This window comes from Tenrec ecaudatus, chromosome 8, assembly GCF_050624435.1.
Source record: "Tenrec ecaudatus isolate mTenEca1 chromosome 8, mTenEca1.hap1, whole genome shotgun sequence".
In the NCBI taxonomy this organism is placed as follows: domain Eukaryota; kingdom Metazoa; phylum Chordata; class Mammalia; order Afrosoricida; family Tenrecidae; genus Tenrec; species Tenrec ecaudatus.
The window spans coordinates 26,075,264-26,093,056 of record NC_134537.1 but is presented as its reverse complement, the minus strand read 5'-3'; the positions used below and the strand labels follow the sequence as shown (position 1 = coordinate 26,093,056).

The window sequence follows — 17,793 nt, the reverse complement described above, 5'->3', positions numbered from 1 at the left end:
AGGAGAAATGGCTGCTTTAAGACCTTCAACACAGAAGCTGGTTAGGAAGGAGAGAAAGGGCTCTTGATTCCTTCCATTCAGGCAGAGGCTTTTCAAGCTTTAGGCTCACATGGGCTCCTCCCTGCCCTCCCTAGTCTAGCCCAGAAAAGAGGCAGAATGACCTCGGGCATAAAGGTCTTTTATTCAACAAAGTTCTCTCACGCAGTAACAAAAGCACAGGTGCTAACAGTCCCCCCTCAAAGGTCTGGCCCAGTGTCCACCTGGCAGCAGGTAGTGTGGCCACGGACACATCAGCTGCAGTTCCGGGCCTGACAGTCCCCCACTTAGAGGTCATAGTTGGGGTTCTTCCGCAGGATAACAAAACCTTCCAGAATGGGGGTGACAGGAAGAAACTCCTCAGTAGCCAACTCCGCCCGCTCGCCGTGGGCCAGCAACACTGGAGTTGTGTGTGTCTGGAACCCTGTGATGGTCTTGGGCTTGCCGGCCTGGCCCACCACGTCCACGGCCTACGGGGAAACGCAGTGAAGGGACTCCAGATGGAGCCGCAGCAATCCCACCGCTCCGGCAGCTTCAGAGGAGCAGGGACAGCCACATTCTCAGCGTTCTGGAGCCCCGCCACCCCTTCTCCAAGGCTCACCTGGCCCACGCGGACAGACACTGGCAGCGGTCGGAGCTCCTCGTCGAAGGTGACCAGCATTCGCGGCTGCATGGCAGCCACCAGCCCGTACAGTACGTAGTGCGACTTGCCTAGAATGACTGGGGAGGCCGCAGAGGGTCAGAGCACGGAGGGCTTCCCCAGCCCCACAGGCGCAGCCTCCGGACATGGCTCTCCCGCCTCAGCAGAAACGCTCTCTTCAGGCCGGACCCGAAGAGTGGGAGACGGAAGTCTCTCAAGCCCCTGCCCAGTCCCCCTGGTGCCCAGGGTGGTACCAAGCCCCGGGCAGGAACTCACTGTTGCGGACATCCAGGAAGGAGACGAGCACGGTGAGCAGTCCGGCCACGGCCACCTGACTCATGAGCTGCCGGTCACTGTGGTAGGGGCAGAGGGTGAGTGTGCCCTTCCCTAGGTGTGTCAGGCCCTGGGAAAAGACAAGGGGAGCAAGAGTAAGTGGACGCGGGAGTCACACCTGTGGAGACGACACCTAGCGCGGCCACCTAGGCAACCCACGACTCGCCCACCTCTTCTCTTCCAAGTCTAGACTCCAGGTCCCCCTGCTGCCTCGACAGGTTCTGCCTTCACCACAGATACTGCCCTTGGCATGCTCGAAGGAAGAGCGGTCTATCTTTACCTGTGCCAAGCGCACCATGAAGAGGTTGTTGGGGTCCTTGGCATGATACTGGGCTAACTGGCGCAACATGGCAGCCAGACGGGCATTATTTGTACCTGAAAAAGGTTAGACAGACTCTTGACAACAGGGCCTCAAATTGGCTTCCCTCTCCTCAAGGTCACCTTTTTCCTGCCCGATACTCACCACTGCCCACCATGCCCATGGCGAAGATGGAGTTGTAGGACACTTCTGGGTCGGCATCATGGGAGAATTTGCTCAGGGTATCCAGAATATTGAGCCGTGGGTTTGAAACCGAGATCAGGGCCAGTGCTAAAGGCACAGCCCGCCGGAGCGTGGGCTCCCCATACCTCAGCTGGTGGAAGAAGACAACATGGAGGTCATCAGCGGAAGCACCCACAAGCAAGGAGCTGAGCCACGGGGACAGCCTGCTGGGTGAGCAGAGGCTCCGTGACAGTGTCCAGTGGCGCCTTCCTCAGACTGCACGGAGGGGAGCCCAGCCACGACCTCCACCACAGATACTCACCAAGTGGCCAAACGTTCGCAGGGCCATCTCGGCGCCAATCTCCTCCCCCATGGCAATGAGGGCAATGCCCAGCACAGCGACACCCTGCCATTGAAGAACCCACTAAGCCAAGGACACAAAACCTACACCCCAACCCTGCCGCCAGGCTCAATGTCACCACCCTGCCACCGGCCCAGTCTCCTGCCGTCTCCATGCACAGGGAGACCCAGAGACTTTAAACACCAAGCCCAACCCGGCTGCCGAGACCCCCGCGGACACCTCTTCTCAGAGGCTGCCCCGCTGCACCCGAGGCCACACAACCTGATGGGCTCCCATGTCGGCAGGGGCTTCCTTCTTGTCCTTGTCCTTTTTCTCCTTCTTGTCTTTATCTTCCTCCTTTTCCTTGGAGTCAAAGTGCTCGCTACAGATGTGGAGCAGCTGCTGTACCTTCAAGACATTCCCAGAGCCTGCAGCAGGGGAGGGAAGGGGGGGACAAGAAGGCATCAAGGAAAACAGCCCCTCTGGGAATGACAGACACCTAAAGAACCCGAAGAGGGACAGAACGAGGAGCAAGAGCCACGAAGGAGGCACGAGAGAGTGACCAGGCAACGCAGACCTGCATAGGCGCACACGTCTACCAGAGTGTTGGCAAAGCTGCGGAACGGCTCCGACACGACCTCCAGTGCAGCCAAGATGGCCTCGATGGCCTCGCCCTTCCCTGCAGAAGGGAAGCAAGGTGTTCTAGGGCCCGGGAGGGGCTCCCAACCCAGCCCAGCCTGACGCCAACACCGCCACCCAGCCAGAGGGAGCCCTCACCCAGGTGGTTGAGGCCCAGGCCGAGAGGAAGCCAGCGAGCGTAGGTGTCCTTGAGCTCCGTCTCCGATTTCTCCATGATGGTCTGCAGGATGGTGGAGGTGACGTCTCCATTGCAGGACCCCACGGCTATCATCCCACAGGCCAAGGCTGTTACCCCCGCGACCTGGAGAGACATCCATCGTTCTGTTTACTTAGCAGTCTTGCTTGATTGAAGACAGCAGGTTCCTACAGTCCATGGCAAGGCAGCCTCAACAGCTACACAAGGCAATAGCCCCTTTTGAAAACAATAGTGGCAACCATTTATCCAAGTTCTTACTCATTTGGAGGAGCTTTGATGATGCTGTCAGCTAAGTGCTGGACTGCTAACTGCAAGGCTGGTAGTTCAAACCCACTAGCCGCTCCATGGGAGAAAGACGAGGCTGTCTGCTCCTCTACAGCTGTACTGCCTTGGAAACTGCAGACAGGCTCACTAGGAGTCAACACTGACTCAGCGGGACGGGTTTTTGGGGCACTACAACAGGTTGACATTTGCCAAGTGCTTTGCGAACGACCAGCATCTAATCCTCACAGCAACCTCGCAAAACATCTTCTGCCACCGTTCCTTCAGTGTGAGAAAAAGCCTACCAAAACTGAGTGATTGGGCCAAGATCACAGAGGTCAGAAACAGATGCACCGGGATTTGAACTTGAGACTTTTCTGATCCGACGCCTAACACTAAAAGGACACAGTCAAAAGAGAAAACTAAAGGTTGGCCAATGATTAAAATACTGAGAACTACCCAACCGAAGCTAGGTTGGGTCAGAGTGAGCTCTGGCTGGCCCATTCTCCTGGGGGAGGGGGGCTAGGGAGAGTCCCAAAGACCTACTGTTACATAACTCTTTAGCTTCAACAGCACCTGAGGCTTCAGATCCCGCTTCCAAGGGATTTCACCAAGGGAAGCCCCCTCTCACCACACAGTTCACCACTTCTCCCAGACAGAAGTAGGACTCATAGCACCTTCCTACTTACGCAAACGATCAACCACCTCTACCCACCTCCATATTGGACTTGGAATCTCCCATCACAGGCAGCAGCAGTGTTAAGACATCTTCCCGGTTTGAGCCAGCATAGGCCAAGCCAAGCCTGCAAAAGCCAGGGAAAGGCCGTCCCCCAACACACACGGGAGAAGAGGGCAGGAAGGGAACAGAAAGAGGTCTGGTCATTCATTCTGTTTCGACATTCACCACCCACCAAATACTGGAGGGGCTGGGGCCTGACAATAGGGAGGGAGAAGGGCTGGTCCTATTCCCCAGAGGCCCCAGGCTGAGCACTGCCAGAGGAGAAGCAGGGAGCCTTACCCGAAGATGGAGCCGAGCCTCATGGTGTTGCTGTTGTGGAGGACGTAGTCGGAAAGCAGAGCCAGAGCAGGGTCACACTCGTTGCGGACGCCTGAGTTCACAATGCCACAGGCCAGGAGGGCCCCAGACTGCACAGAACACAGGCCCATGGTCAGCCTACTCGCCCACCTTGCTACAAAAGATGCCACATGGGCCTTGTAGTAGTGTTGGACTCAATTTACAAACTGGGCAGAACTGACCGGGAAGGGAGGCACTACTGGGCCCTACAAACACGGGAGGAAGGGGTTCCATTAGTGAGCTGTGCCCAGACCCACCTTGATGTAGTCCTCGGAGGAGTACAGGTATTTGTCAATCTGGGTGAGGCCTCCATCCACATCCCAGAGCAAAATCATGCCAAGAGACGCAGCTGCACTCAACATGCCTATACCAAGGAAACATCTCTCAGTCCCAAAATAGCCCTGCTTTATAGCACAGCGCTGTTACCGAGGGCTCTCTGAGGAGCAGAGGAACCTAGGCAGGCAAGTGAGGAGGGCCAGGGATTATACCGTGGTCCTTGTTCTTGTACAGCCATTTGTTGCCGTCATCGGTCAGCAGCTTGTCCTGGCCAAAGGCTGCGTTCACAAAGCCGTTTACAAACGAGGAGGCCAAGTTCATACGGGCAGAGTCCACCTGAGAGCCACTGCCCCCAAACCCTGCAGAGGAAGGGAGCGTAGGAAGACAAGAAAGGGACCAGCATGGCAGCCAAGTCTCTGGTCCTATCGTGCCCAACAGTGGCTGGAGAACAAGCCCAGGGGACGTCTCCATCCCCAAGAAACCACACTTGTTGCCATCACGTCAGTTCCGACTCCTAGCAACCCTGGACCACAGAGTCGACCTGGCCCAGTGGGTTTCCGAGGCTGCAAACCTTTCCAGAAGCAGGAAGCCTCATCTTTCTCCCAAGGAGCAACTGCTGGGTTGAACACATAACCCGCTGTGCCACCAGGGCTCCAGATCACTCCCAACACAAAGGGGGTAACAAACAGCCCCCATCCTCCCCCACGTGGAGACGGCTACCCACTGTTGTTCTCCAGGTGGGTTTTGTAGATGTCGTCGGGCACCTTGGGCTCCATGATGTCCAGCTGAAGAAAAGTCAGAGGGTCACAACCACTCCCCCCACTCGTCCCCAAACTCCCCTTGGCTATCCCACAAAGGGCAATTCTAACCAAGGCAAACCTGTCCCAGGGAGAGCCAGGGAGGTGGGACACCGACCCAAAAACCTGGGTGGCAGGGGCAGGGCCTCACCTCCCGAGCCAAGGCCAAAAAGTTGCTGTTGAGTTGCACGTTCGACATGATCTCAGTCAGGTCCTCATACTCCTCTACATCTTCACTGAGCTCCAGGAACACCCCATGCCGGCCTAGCATGAACGCCATCTGCTTCTGCACGACCCTGGGGGACAGCCAGCGTGGCAGCTCAGCCTCAGGCAGGCCCTCACCCCCCACCACCGCCCCATCCAAACCAGAAACCACTCCTCCCCGCTCTCCAGGTAAAGGCCTCGCCCAATAGTTTGTCTCCTCCTCTGCCAACTCCTTCCGCACGTACACATCCTTGCAGGAGGTAAAGATGTCTTCTACCAGCTCCATGTCATTGAGCATCAGCGCCAACCTCAGAGCCTCAGGGAAGCGGCTGAACTTTCGGAATACACCCAAGGCGCACCGCAGGAGGGCTGAGTTCTCGGGCTCCGGCACATAATTCACACAACTACAAAGGTGAGGCGAAGACAAGAATTAGAAAATAGCAGGCTTTCATTCACTTCATTTAACTCACTGACTGAAAGTATTCACACATCAAATGCTTACTTTATGCCAGGCCTTACTCCAAATGCTGAGACGGTAAGAGACACAAAGTCTCCTTCCTGAGGAGGCTCATGGACGTCAACCAATTGACATCAACCAATTATGGCAGCTTGGTGCTTCCCTTGGAGCACAGAGCCAGGAGAGGCAATGGCACGGAATAAGGAGCGCTCCCCTTGCCCAGCCCCCCGACTGTGCAAACTCACCTGGTGAGGTAGAGGCAGACTTTGGCATAGGCATTCTCATCGATGTCCTTCTCCAGCATGTCCACCTGCTCAATCTCCATGAGCAAATCACAGGCCTCGTGCTCTGCATTGTGGGCCATGTTGTAGGGCACAATCTCTTTCACCAGGGTCAACAGTGGCTCCCGCTGTGCCTTTTCAGCCTCATCCAGCTCCTGCCACTCCTTCGCCACTTCTCCCGCCAGATGCCTGTGACCAGGCCAGCCTCAGTGTTAAAGGAGCAGAGCTTCAAGGGAAGCACTCCCCTGGGGCAAGGATTCAGTGTTTTACCCTGGACGGATCCCGCTCCCGTGGCTCCTCAAGAACAGGCCTTACCTAACATACTCATGTCCCCATGACGCCAACTCCTCCTGGGAGCCCACCAGCCGGTACTTGAGGCACTCGCGCTCCCCACTCATGGTCATGGCCAAGACGGAGATGATGTCAGCTGCAAAGCGCTGGGAAGAGATCAACGCTTAGAAGTCAAATCCGTCGGTCCCAGGTAAGGGGAGCGTGACGTTACAGAACCAAGAGCACTCTTGCTGCCCTCCCCGCTAAATCAAGCATTAATCACACACCAGCCTCTGTACTAGAAATTGACCCGTCGTCATCTAAGCGAAGTTTCACAGTAAGCTAAGGTTGATATTGCTATCTCTTTTACACCAACACGGTTTAAAAGGGTGGTAACTAGGGAACAGAATGAACAAAGATGGCAGGTACCCTTGAGTTTTATTCCAATGACACTAGCAATTGCTTAAAAGGCTTCAAGCATGAACTGTGCAGTGGTATGATAGCTGTATCAGCTCCCAATAAAATGGTTTTGAAAAAGTGAGCAGATTAAAGACTTTAAAAAGAGCCCGCACAACCTAGAAAGAACGCTATGGCTGCTGAAGAACACAGGCCATTTAGGAGCCTGCTGCAGCAGTCTAGGGAAGAGCTCAACGCTTCCTGGATTGGGGTTGAACCAATAGGCAGGTGAGCCGCAAATGTCTATTTTTAAATAGAACAAATAGATGCACAGGCGATATTAGAGAAAGTGGAAACACACACACACACACACACACCCAAGCTTAAACATGAGTTAAAGATCAGATTGTGCTCATGGAATTCCAAGGTCCCACATAAATGACAAAAACCATGTCAACCAAGTCAAACTTCCTCTTTTTGTTCCCAAAGGTCTCGACCAGGCTCAACTGTCCATCCTCGGAGACACATCACTGGCCACAGAGTCAAGAGGAAGAAATTCCTAAAGTAGGCCTCCATCAGCTGTGGAAACCGTGTTTACCTTATTCTCACCAGGGTCCATGTGCTCATAGATCTCCTTCAGTTTGCCATAATGTGGACGGAGAAACTTGAGAGGTTTGGGCACTGAAGTCATGGAGGTGGTAGAGGAACGAATCTGCCTCCGCAGCTCCTCCAGGGCTGGCCGGTACAGGGATGTGTCTTTCTCCTGCCCGGGACACGTTAGGGTTCAGGGAAAAAGGATGCACGACATAATACCCAAGCCCACTGCCATCGTGCCAACTCCAATGCCTGGTGACCCCACAGGACAGAGTCCAACTGCTCCTCAGGGCTTGCAGAACTGTACATCTTGATTAGAGGAGGCTGCCTCAGATTCACTGGGGAAGCAGCTGGAGGGTTTGAACTCCCAACCTTGTGGTTGGCAGTTCAATGCCGAACTCCCTGTACAGGCCGCCAGGTCATAATACAGACTCGTGAAATTAACAGGTCTCGCGGGAAAGTACCCGTGTCACTTGTGATTTCCCAAATCCCAACACAATGCCTGCCCTCCCCACAAAAAAGCAAATTACGGGGGGGGGGGGGGACAGAGAGGAAGGGGGAAAATGAGGAGCTGATGCCAGGGGCTTAGGTGGAGAGCTAATGTTTTGAGACTGATGAGGGCAATGAATGTACCAATGTGCTTTACACAATTGATGTATGGATGGATTATGATAAGAGTTGTATGAGCCCCTAATAAAACGATTTTAAAAAAAGCAAATGAGGAAAATGATGAGCGTTAAGAACCACTTCTACAAGAGTAAAGTACAGTAACTTTGAGAGATTATATGCAACGCCTCCCGCTCCCAACACCATCAACACAATCCCCCTGAAGCACAGCCTACTTTTTCTCGTACTTGGGTTAAGGTCTCACATGCAGTGAGGCAAACCAAACCATTCGCGCCCCACGCAGGCCAACTCCGGGACTCACCCCGAGGCGTTCCACGAGCATCTCCAGTTCCTCCTGAAGCTGCTTGTCCTCCTCAGACTGGGAGGTGTTATTTTGGAGGGGGAGAAGTTCATCAGGGCAAGAAATGCCAAACACACCTTCCTCACGCGCCCCCCCCCCCCCCCGCCGCCCCCGGGCAGGTGGAACGGTAGGAAGGGGCAGCCCCGTTTGGGGGCGTGGGGGGCAACTTGGCTTCTGGGCCAAGCTGTTTGAAGGCCGTTCTTTGAAATGTGGGCGACAATGACCCGCCCATCCCCACCTCGCACGGCGGTCGTGACAGGGGGGATGGCAGAATTGACAGCGCGGCGTGGCGGACGAGGGGCAGAGAGGCTGGGCACCGCGAGCCCCGGGGGTCGCGCCCCCCTCCCTGTGCGGGGCGCGGAGGGGCCGTTCCGAATCGAGGCCTGCGGAGCCGTCGTGACTCAGCCCGCGGCCTCCCCGGCGGCCTCCCGCATCCGCGTCTCACCAGCTCCTGCTCTTTGTCCTTGTCCCCGGCATCTCGCCGCTCCTTGCCGCTCTGCTTCTCGTCCGCGCCGCCAGGGGCCGTCACGGGGGGCTGCTGGGGCAGCGGCGTCTTATCCTCCATGGCTCACCTGCCTGCCTCCGCTGCCACTGCCGGCCCCGCTGCGCGCGCACCCGCTCGCCCCGCCCCGTCTCCCAGGTGGCCTTGCGCGCGCCGGCCTAGGAGCTCCTCGTCCGGCCGAGCCCGCCTGCGACCGGAAACGCCGCGGAGGCGAGCCGGGCGCATGGCCACGCGCGCCCCTCCCCCACTCTGGGCCTCGGAGGCCGGCCGGAAACTACCATCCCCAGCATCCCACGCGCTTCCGAGGCCGCCCGGCTCCACCCCCGAGTGCCCGGACGCCGGCCGTCAGGAACCGGGAGGTGTCTTTCCCTTCGGCTTCCTTTGCGCCCTGTGAGACCCCATTGAAATCACAGTCGGCAGCGTAGCGCGACCAACAGGCAAGGTCTTTTAAAAAATATATATTATTGTTTTTTTTCTCCGTTTCCTTTTTGTTTTAATTTCTGTTGTGAATTAAGGAAGGGTGTTCGATCCGATCGGTTTTTACAATTTGTTCACGCTTTGTTTCAACTCACCCATTTCGATATCCTCAGTGTGCCCCAGGGCTTACCCCTCGTTCTCGCGGGGTTCCGGGTTTCCCTACCTCTCTCCGGACCCCCAGGACTTTGCCCTTGGGTACGTGCTTTCCATTGGATCTTAAATGGCTGATTCTTCCAACATGGGGGTGACTTAGTTCAGTTCACCCCCCACCCCCGGAGGATGACGAAAGGTCTTGGGAGCTCCACTTGTCGCTAGCTGACAGGTAAGCCTGGTCCCACGCACCTGGTCCCATCCATGAAATTGAGCTCCAGGAGGCAAGAGCCTTTGATTGTCATGTAGGGGAGGCTTCGAAAAGTCCATGGGATTCAAAGGTAATGGAATTTCCCCACGAAATTTTTGAAATCCCCAGGTATGCGAAGTTTGTGTTTTGTCTGCCCAGCCCCACACCACTGTCGAGAATGAAAATCCCAGCGAATTGAAGGAGTGTGCTGATATAAGGACGTGAATAGCACCTTAAATCCTCTTGGAAACCAGGTAGGGCAGAAATCAGAAAGTAAATCCTCTGCTGCAGTGCTAAATTCTAGAACAAGAGGACCAAGATGAGGTCTCTGCCCTCAAGTGGGCATTTGATCTCTCTTGAGATTTAGAAAGCATCTAACATGTTTTTGTCAGGAGTGGTTTAAAGTGAAAACACTAGTTCTTTTGAGATTGATAAAGCTAGGTCTTTTTCACAGAGGCTCAGAAATAGAAGGGATTGCTGCCCCCCACCCCCATCCCGCACCCCGCCAAAATTTTTTTCAAAGCTATGTATTTAAAATTTTTTACAAAACCTTATCACCTTCAAAGTACTCTCCATTACACTTAATACATTTGTCAAATCTGCGATTCCATTCTTGGAAGCATTTTTCAAATTCATGTTTGGATGGCTGACAGCACCTCCCCTTGTTTTTTTTCTTCACCTCTTCTTTTTTTTTTTTTCCCCTGCACCTCTTCTGTGTCATCAGAGTGCTGTCCTTTCATGTCCCTCTTCATTCACGGAAACAAAAAGTTGTGTGGAGTGAGGTCGGGTGTGTAGGGCAAGCGAGGCAGACTATTTTTTGCCCAAAACGCGTACACAGATAAATGGCTGCGTGAGCCAGTGCATTGTCATGGTGGGTGGAAAAACCAGTCCCCACCTGCCTAAAAAGCAGGCCTTTTTTGTGACACACTGTCACGTATTATTTTCATAACCTCTACATAAAAAGCTGGATTAATAGTCTGACCTGGTGGAACGAACTCCAAATGCACTACAACATTTTCGTCCTTGTGGGAAGTTGATGGACATCCAAAATGCAGTTGTCATCAATCGACATTTCACTTTTTTTGAAACAAGAAAACCACTCATACACTTGAGTTTTTCCCATAGCGCTGTCCTTGGAAGCTGTGTTCAACATCTGCTGCATTTTTCCTGAGCAGGAAACAAAATTTCTCAGCCACAAGCAGCTCTCTTAAATCAGCCATCACACCCAAAAAAATGAGGTTCAAGTGAAACTTCTTTCATGAAAAAACTCACGGGGACTAGGGAGAACCTTCCCAGGGGCTGCCACTGGGTGCACTAATAGAATGAATTGCTCTATGCTTGCCTAGTGGGGAAAATATGTACTACAAAAGCTCCGCTCTGCCCAGCATAATTCCAGTTTTGGGCGGGTACCCTCTCATAGAATTGGATCTGGTATAATAAATAGTAAGGTCAAGATTTGAACCTGGATCTTTCATTCTTCCAAGCCCTTCACTGCTACAGGCAAACACTCACATTTCTTCTTCAGCTTGGCCCTGTGTGGGGTCTAGAAGGTGAGAAAGGAAGAAATAATTATTTTCTTTTTTCTTCTTCAGTAAATTTTTTCTTCTTTATCTGGTAGGAATATTCACCATTTGACCTAAGGTCTTATTTTATGGTTTCTCATACATGAAAAGATACACAAGATATTAGTTTAAATAAACAAACACGTAGCACAGCATTAAAAAAAAAAACAAACACTCACTGCCATAGACTCGGTGCTGACTCAGCAACCCCATAGGACAGGGTAGAACTGCCCCAGCGGGTTTCTGAGACTGTAACTCTTGACAGAAATAGAAAGTCTCATGTTTCTCCCAAGGAGAAACTAAATAGCACTAAGTGATACTGACTAAATACTTACATGGATATGGATGGAAAGGTTTGAAACTCCATTTCTGTTTGTTAACTCACTTGTGGTCTTTCTTTGGCACCAGGCAAGTAGGACATACTAGTCATTCTGCAGACACACATCTGTGGTGCACATTCGTGTTCCCTGCGCCCCCATCTCCAACCAATCTAGTCCCCAAGCCTCCAGCTAGATGCAAATATCAGTTATTTTTAAAACTCCATGATAAGCTATGGGTCGTCTTACCTCCCATTGACGTTCTGCCTCAAGCTCCCGTTCAGCCAACTGCCCTCCCATGACAGTCCCTCCTACCACTTGGCCCAACTCCATTCTCATCCCTTGCGCCTCCTAACCGTGGACCCAGGCCGTCCTGGCCCTTTTCTTCAAGCTGAGCCACACACCTGCCATGCTCCCCAGGCCAGAGCCTGAGCTGTGGAGGGACACGTTTTATGGATGGTTCTGCCCATTGGAAAAAGAGAGAATCCAGAGTTGTTGCCGCCAACACAATTCTGACCACAGATGCTTTGTTTCTCTGCAATTACTCTTACTGCTACCCTTTGAGGTGTTCAACTATCACCATACGACGCACTCACCCCATTCTGGTCATCTTAAACAGCTCACCGTCTCTGAACAAGTTCCCGCCCTTCAAGCCAACTCGCTTTCAACATCATTATTCCTTCTATATGAAATGCTTTCAGCTAGCAAACCCTTCCCTCCTCTAAGTTCCAGCTCAATGACACCAGTGTAGGAAGCTTTTTCTGTCCTGTCAGTGACCAAGTTGGTCATTTCTTCTCTGCTTCCTCTACATTGTCATTGTTGTTGTTTGCGTCCATTCCAATGCATGACAGCCCCATATAAACAGACGAGGGACAGTGAATTATTTAATGTGGTTCCTCTAGCCAGAGGCTCTCACTCCCACCAAACGCCCTTTCCCTGCATGGGTCTGGTAAGAAGGTGAGGGCAGGTTACGGGTAGAAATCACCTATGAGTAATTGCAAACAGTTTCCCAGAGTCCCATTCAGCTGTGTATAAAATGAGCCCTATGAGAAGCAGGAGGAGGGATCTCATTACCAGCAAGAGCGGGGAGCAGAGCCTGTCCTCTGGACCCAAGATAGCTGCACAGTGAACCTCTTGGACCAGTGGTTCTCAACCTTCCTAATGCCACAACCCTTTCATACAGTTCCTCATGTTGGTGAGGCCCCCTAACCATAACTTTATTTTTGTTGTTACTTCATTACTGTAATTTTGCTACTGTTACGGATTGGGCGACCCCTGTGAAAGAGTCCTGCGACCCCCACAAAGGGGTCGCAATCCACAGGTTGAGAACGCTGTCTTAGACCCAGAAGACAGCTACAACCTCAGAGGGTCAGCAGCCAAGCCAGGAGCCAAAGCATGGAACAGCACTGTGGCTTCCCAACACAGAAGTAAGTCAAGCTGAGTGCTTTTGTGCAGGAGGCTGGCTTGCAGAGTGGATGCCTCTGGCACTTCATTGGAGAGGATGGGCTTGCTGACCCACAGAAGTGGAGCGGAGTGCCGCTGGGCTCAGGCTTCTTGAAAAGCGGTGTGCTCTTTGAACACTTAGTAGATTTGCCAGACCTTGGTGACATAGCCTGATCAACAACCCTGAGCATCTCTCCCTGGCATTACAACTTGTTAACTGCCTCAATAAACCCTTTTACTCATGCATTTTGTCTGTGAGTCCTTTGTAGCCCTTGCCATTGATATTAGCCGCCACCCCCACTCCCACCCCCCACCCCCAGAGAGATCCAGAGAACAGTAAAACAGGACATTAGTTAAGACGGGGGCGCAGAGTAGAAGTGCTCTGTGGGCTTTTCCAGGCTGTGGGCCTTTGGAAGCAGATTCACAAACTCCCTGCCATCGAGTCGATGCGGACTGAGCGACTGACTACAGGACGGGGTAGAGCGATCCCGTGGGCTTCTGAGACTGTAACGGGTGGTGGGAGTTGAACGCCCTGGGAGCCTCTGGGTGGGTTTGAACTGTTACCATTTTTGTTAGAATACTGCAGTGCCTAGTCCTCCGGGCCACCCACAAGCTCCCACTAGGTATGCCCAGTACCTGGAGGGTAGGAACCATGTCTCGGTCACCTTTGCGCCCTGGCCCCCAGTGCAATGCCTGCTTGTGGGAGGCCTTGACAGGTGTGTGTCAGGTGGATGAGTGAGTTGCTTCGCCGTCATTTTCAGGTCATCTTTGTCTATATTAGTATCATACTGGGGACTCTTCTTTGGAGTCCCGGGCTGGACACTGGGAACTTGTTTTCAGGATACTCCATTTGTGAGTCCTGAGAGACCCCTGAAACTGTTCTTAATTGATTTGGTGGGGGCTGGGGGGGGTGGCCCATCCAGCCCCGTGTCCCAGAGTGCAGCCAAAGGTGGCATCAGACTGCTTGGCATGTTGCTGTATTCTGCAGGGGGGCCTAGCACTTGACCCACAACTGAGCTCATTGTCCCCACAGGACCACCTTCCTTTATGTCCCTGCTGCCTCAGCACACTGAGCACACCACTGATGCACGGTCACCAGCCTGCCAGGACCACGGAGGGGGAGGGTGACATGTCTCACCCGAGGGTCACCTGGCCTGCCCCGGAGCTGTGTGCCTGAGCAGTGCTTGGGAAACAGGTGCTGCCTGGCTTCCTGGCAGCACCACCTGTGCTTAGGATTCCTGCAACAGCTGCCGGGTTATCACACGTGCCGGGCCAGGGGAGCTGAGGGACACAGACATGCACCTGCCCGTGGCAGCCCCACTCAGCAGCTCGAGGAAATTGCCAGAAGACAGATGCCCAGGCTGGAGTGTCCGACTAAACGTCGGGGATTGAGAGCATCTGGATCCGACTTCCTAATCTGACTCATGCAATCGGTCCAAGCTGACCATGGAAGCTATGCGGCCTTCGCTCCTCAGTCCTCTACCTGTAAAATGGGCACAGCGATCAAACTGACTGAGAAGTCGTGGCGGGACTTTAACGAGACGATGTTTTCACAGTGCTCAGACCAAGCTTTAGCAAACTAGGGACTCGGTAAGTCAAAAGCGCGCCTCATTTTTTTCTTATTTGACATTTTGACCTTGAATACCACATTGACCTCCGACCGCTGGGCGGAGGGCTGAGCATGTCCTGCCACACCCCTCTGCTGGCCCGCCGTGCCGTCTGACCAGATAGCCTGGTCCTGCGTGTAGCACCCAAACATCAGACGTCTCAGTCACAAGTCCACTTCCTAAAACATCCCAGTCAGAATGGTCTTCCGAGAGCATCTCACAGAGACTGCAGAGGACACAAGGCTGCAGCAGGCAGGAGCCAGGCCCAGGCCTCCAGCTGGGATGGCCCTGCTCTTCCCATGCACTTGACTGCCCCTCCTGCAGTCAGGCAACCAGAGGCTCAAGCCACGCTTTGCCATGGTCTCGGGGTGCCAGAGGCCACTTGCCTCCCACTCCAGCTGTGAAACTAGCTACTGCTCCTCGCCGGCAGGTAACCCTCCTGGGGCCCACATGCCCCAGGAAGGTGGGGGGGGGCAGTGTGAGGCCCTGCCCAGCTGAAGCAGACTCAGACTGACGGGTCTGCTGGTGCCACCAGTGAGGCCGCAGTGCTGCTGGCAGCAGCCAGGCTTCCCCTTCCAGGCTCAGCATGCCCACCCCTTGGCACCCCCTGGGGAACAGGGAGCTTTAGAGAAACTGGAGACTCCCCCTCATTCTCCTGATGAAGGCACAGGGTCATAGAGGTTAGGTAGCAGATTACCGCTTCAAAAGCACTGCGAGACTGAGAGAAGATGCTGTTACCGTGTCATCAGTGCCTGGCACCTCCTTGGTAATCAATGCACGAGAACAATGAATACACAATGAGCCTCTGAGGGACAAAGGAGTCATGAGGAAATAAATGAGCCTGCATGAGGCAGAGTGTTACATAGTGGGCTGTGAACTAACTGCAGGGTCAGCAGTTTGAAACCCCCAGCTGCTCCATGGTAGACAGATGAGGCTGTCGACTCCGTAAAGCGGCACAGCCTCAGACACCCACAGGGGCAGGTCTACCCAGCCCTACAGGGCAGCCGGGGGTGAACCCGGGGGTGTGGAAGGGGCTCCGTGGAGGCTCTGCCCCCTCCCTAGGTGGAGAGTGGCCCCTGTATTTGTGGTCTCTATTCCTGGCACTTGGGAGGCCTCAGAGAGCGTGTGGAGGTGATATGAAGAACTCGGGGGCCCTTAGCCTGTGAGGCCCCTTGTCCCCTCACCTGCAAACAGAGGCCTGGGGCTCCCAGATCCAGGGAGTGGCGTGCTCCCTGGGCCAGGGTTTCCCGGCAGGGTGAGGAGGGTTACCCATCTCTAAGGCGACCCTGGCTGGGGGGGTTCTCCCGACTATCATGCCCAGCAGCAGCACGCGTGGACTGCTCTCTGCTGTAGCGAGGCGCCATCGGGGAGTAGCCTGAAGAGAAAACAGAGCCCACGGAGCCAGATCCAACATTGTCCCCTTCTTCCACCGGCCTTCCTTTCTGTGCCTTCTCTGGGCCGCACATCTCTATGCCCTTGTCTGGCGAGGGACGAGATGAGTGTCTGGGAGATGCTTGGTGTGTGGCAGGTGCTCAACACGCACCGGTGGGATGAGCAAATGAATACATGAAACCCAGACCGAAGGAAGAGACAAGCTGACGATGCGTGTCTATTTATTGGCACAGGGTCCTACAGGGCCAAGACCACTCCTTTCCCACCCTCTTCCCTGTAAAAATAAACTCTCCCCTTCCCACTCCCTATAGATCTGCAGCCTTTCTGGATCCAGGGAGAAGTAGGCCCACTAAGACTCGTGCCTATGGGTACTACACACGGCCCCTCAGATGGGCAAGCAGGGAGGCAGAGGGCAGCCTTTGACAGGTCTGAGCAGACTCGGGGGCAGCGGCATGGGAGCATGGACGGGGCAGCCCTATGGAGGGGCTGTAGATATTGAGTCCACCGGCAAGTGAGCCCCGGGCAAGCTGCTACTTGGGGAGAAGACCAGGAGGCACCCCCCTCCACCCTCCCCAGGCTCTGTGGTCAGACTGGGCAGGCCCCACGACCAACAGGCTGATCCTGGCACCTGAAGAGGTGGACACTCTCCCATGGAAGCTAGTGACACCCTCCCCCCCACCTGCTCCGAGTCCCCTTCATGTTGCTACTCAGGCGGGGTGACACAGAAGGATGTCACAGTGAATGTGGGGCTCTGCTGGAGGCAGCGATACCCCCAGAGCAGAGGCACGACATGGTGGCTGAGGAGGGGCTGGGGCTCATGAGATCTGTGGCGTGGAGGGGCTGGACATGGCTCAGCCCGAGTTTGCTTTCACCTGGACCACTTCACAGGACCAACTGCCCCAGACCCACCCGGGGGACAGACGCTGGCATCTCCCCCGTCCAGGCCTACCACACCTCACACAGCTGCCCTGGGTTCATGGGGGAGCCAACAGGGCAGCCGAAGTGCTGAAGGAAGTCCCGGGAATTGGAGAGCGTGCCCAGCACTCGGAAGCGAGCAGGGCTGTGCGGGTCGGTCACCAGCCCCTCGTGAGAGCTCTCTGGTGTGCGGACCGAGCACCACACCTGTGGGCCAGGACAGACACGGGGACAGATGGTGGCCAGTGTGGGGCAGGGCCACAGACTGCTTCAGCAGGGCCATCCCAAGGGCAGGAAGCACTGGCCCCCAACCCCCAGCTTGGGAGGGTGCTCACCCTGCCTCCTCTAGGCCTGGGGAGACTAGGGAGAGCTCAGCCAGCACCTGTACCCCCCAGTTCCTTCGCTGTCAACAAGAGGTGGGGGCACACTTGTCCTCCCCAACTCCTTGAAGGCCTCTCAGAGCTGGGTGGCCAGGACGGCCCTGCCTGGGAGACACAGGCAGAGCCCCAGAGGCACTGGTAGGGGATGGGGTAGGGGGATGTTGCAGAGTATGTAGAGGGGACCCTGCCACACTGGGGAGTCTCTTGTCTCCCCAAGTGTGAGCGTCCTGTCTTTCTCTCATCCCAACTCACTCTCTCCACTCCCCACCCCTCACGCAGGGCAGCCCTGCCCCCTGAACCTGTGAGACCCTGTGGAAGAATTTCCCGCCCGTTCCTCGGGCTGCAGACCCCAGCCCCAAGGCTCTGGGGGTGCAAGGCCTTCTCAGCCACTTCCCAGGCCCTCCCAGTTGCCCGTGTGCCCACACCTGCGTTAGCAGGAGGCCCAAGCCCAGGCTCCCTCCCGGGAGGCAATACCTGGGCGAATCCCACAAAGAAGAGCTGGTGGTTGGTGAGCCTCACGGCCGGCAGCTGCTGCTCCTCCCCGTGTTTCCTCAGCCATGCTTTGTAAGCCTGGGCCGGGCACAGGGCAGCAAACCATCAGGGGTTGCCCACCAC

At 54.9% G+C, this 17,793-nt stretch overlaps 2 protein-coding genes across 8 annotated transcripts in view; both read right to left on the bottom strand.

Annotated features, from left to right (window-relative positions):
- Window positions 1-162: 162 nt before the first annotated feature.
- Window positions 163-8,864, bottom strand: PSMD2 (proteasome 26S subunit ubiquitin receptor, non-ATPase 2). Its single transcript, XM_075556131.1, has 21 exons — window positions 8,689-8,864; window positions 8,205-8,261; window positions 7,281-7,445; window positions 6,332-6,453; window positions 5,981-6,205; window positions 5,524-5,682; window positions 5,226-5,370; window positions 5,002-5,062; window positions 4,490-4,636; window positions 4,259-4,365; window positions 3,945-4,072; window positions 3,642-3,729; window positions 2,608-2,770; window positions 2,408-2,509; window positions 2,113-2,258; window positions 1,813-1,896; window positions 1,473-1,641; window positions 1,290-1,384; window positions 953-1,079; window positions 638-756; window positions 163-506 (listed from the first exon to the last, which is right to left on the bottom strand). Exons 1-21 carry the CDS (start codon window positions 8,806-8,808, stop codon window positions 324-326), a joined length of 2,712 nt encoding a protein of 903 aa, XP_075412246.1. The 5' UTR covers window positions 8,809-8,864; the 3' UTR covers window positions 163-323.
- Window positions 8,865-10,075: 1,211 nt separating this feature from the next.
- ECE2 (endothelin converting enzyme 2) overlaps window positions 10,076-17,793 on the bottom strand; it is a 46,282-nt gene continuing 38,564 nt past the window's right edge. For 2 of the 7 annotated variants that reach the window (XM_075556132.1, XM_075556135.1), the window contains exons 18-19: window positions 17,653-17,748; window positions 16,085-17,005 (exon numbers count right to left, since the gene is read on the bottom strand). In XM_075556132.1, the coding sequence (XP_075412247.1) occupies window positions 16,829-17,005; window positions 17,653-17,748 (273 nt within the window). In that variant the 3' untranslated portion in view covers window positions 16,085-16,828. Of the gene's footprint in view, window positions 10,730-11,023; window positions 11,106-16,083; window positions 17,006-17,652; window positions 17,749-17,793 lie in introns of those variants that run through there. The other 5 variants (XM_075556133.1, XM_075556136.1, XM_075556137.1 and 2 more) reach the window with 4 other exon arrangements.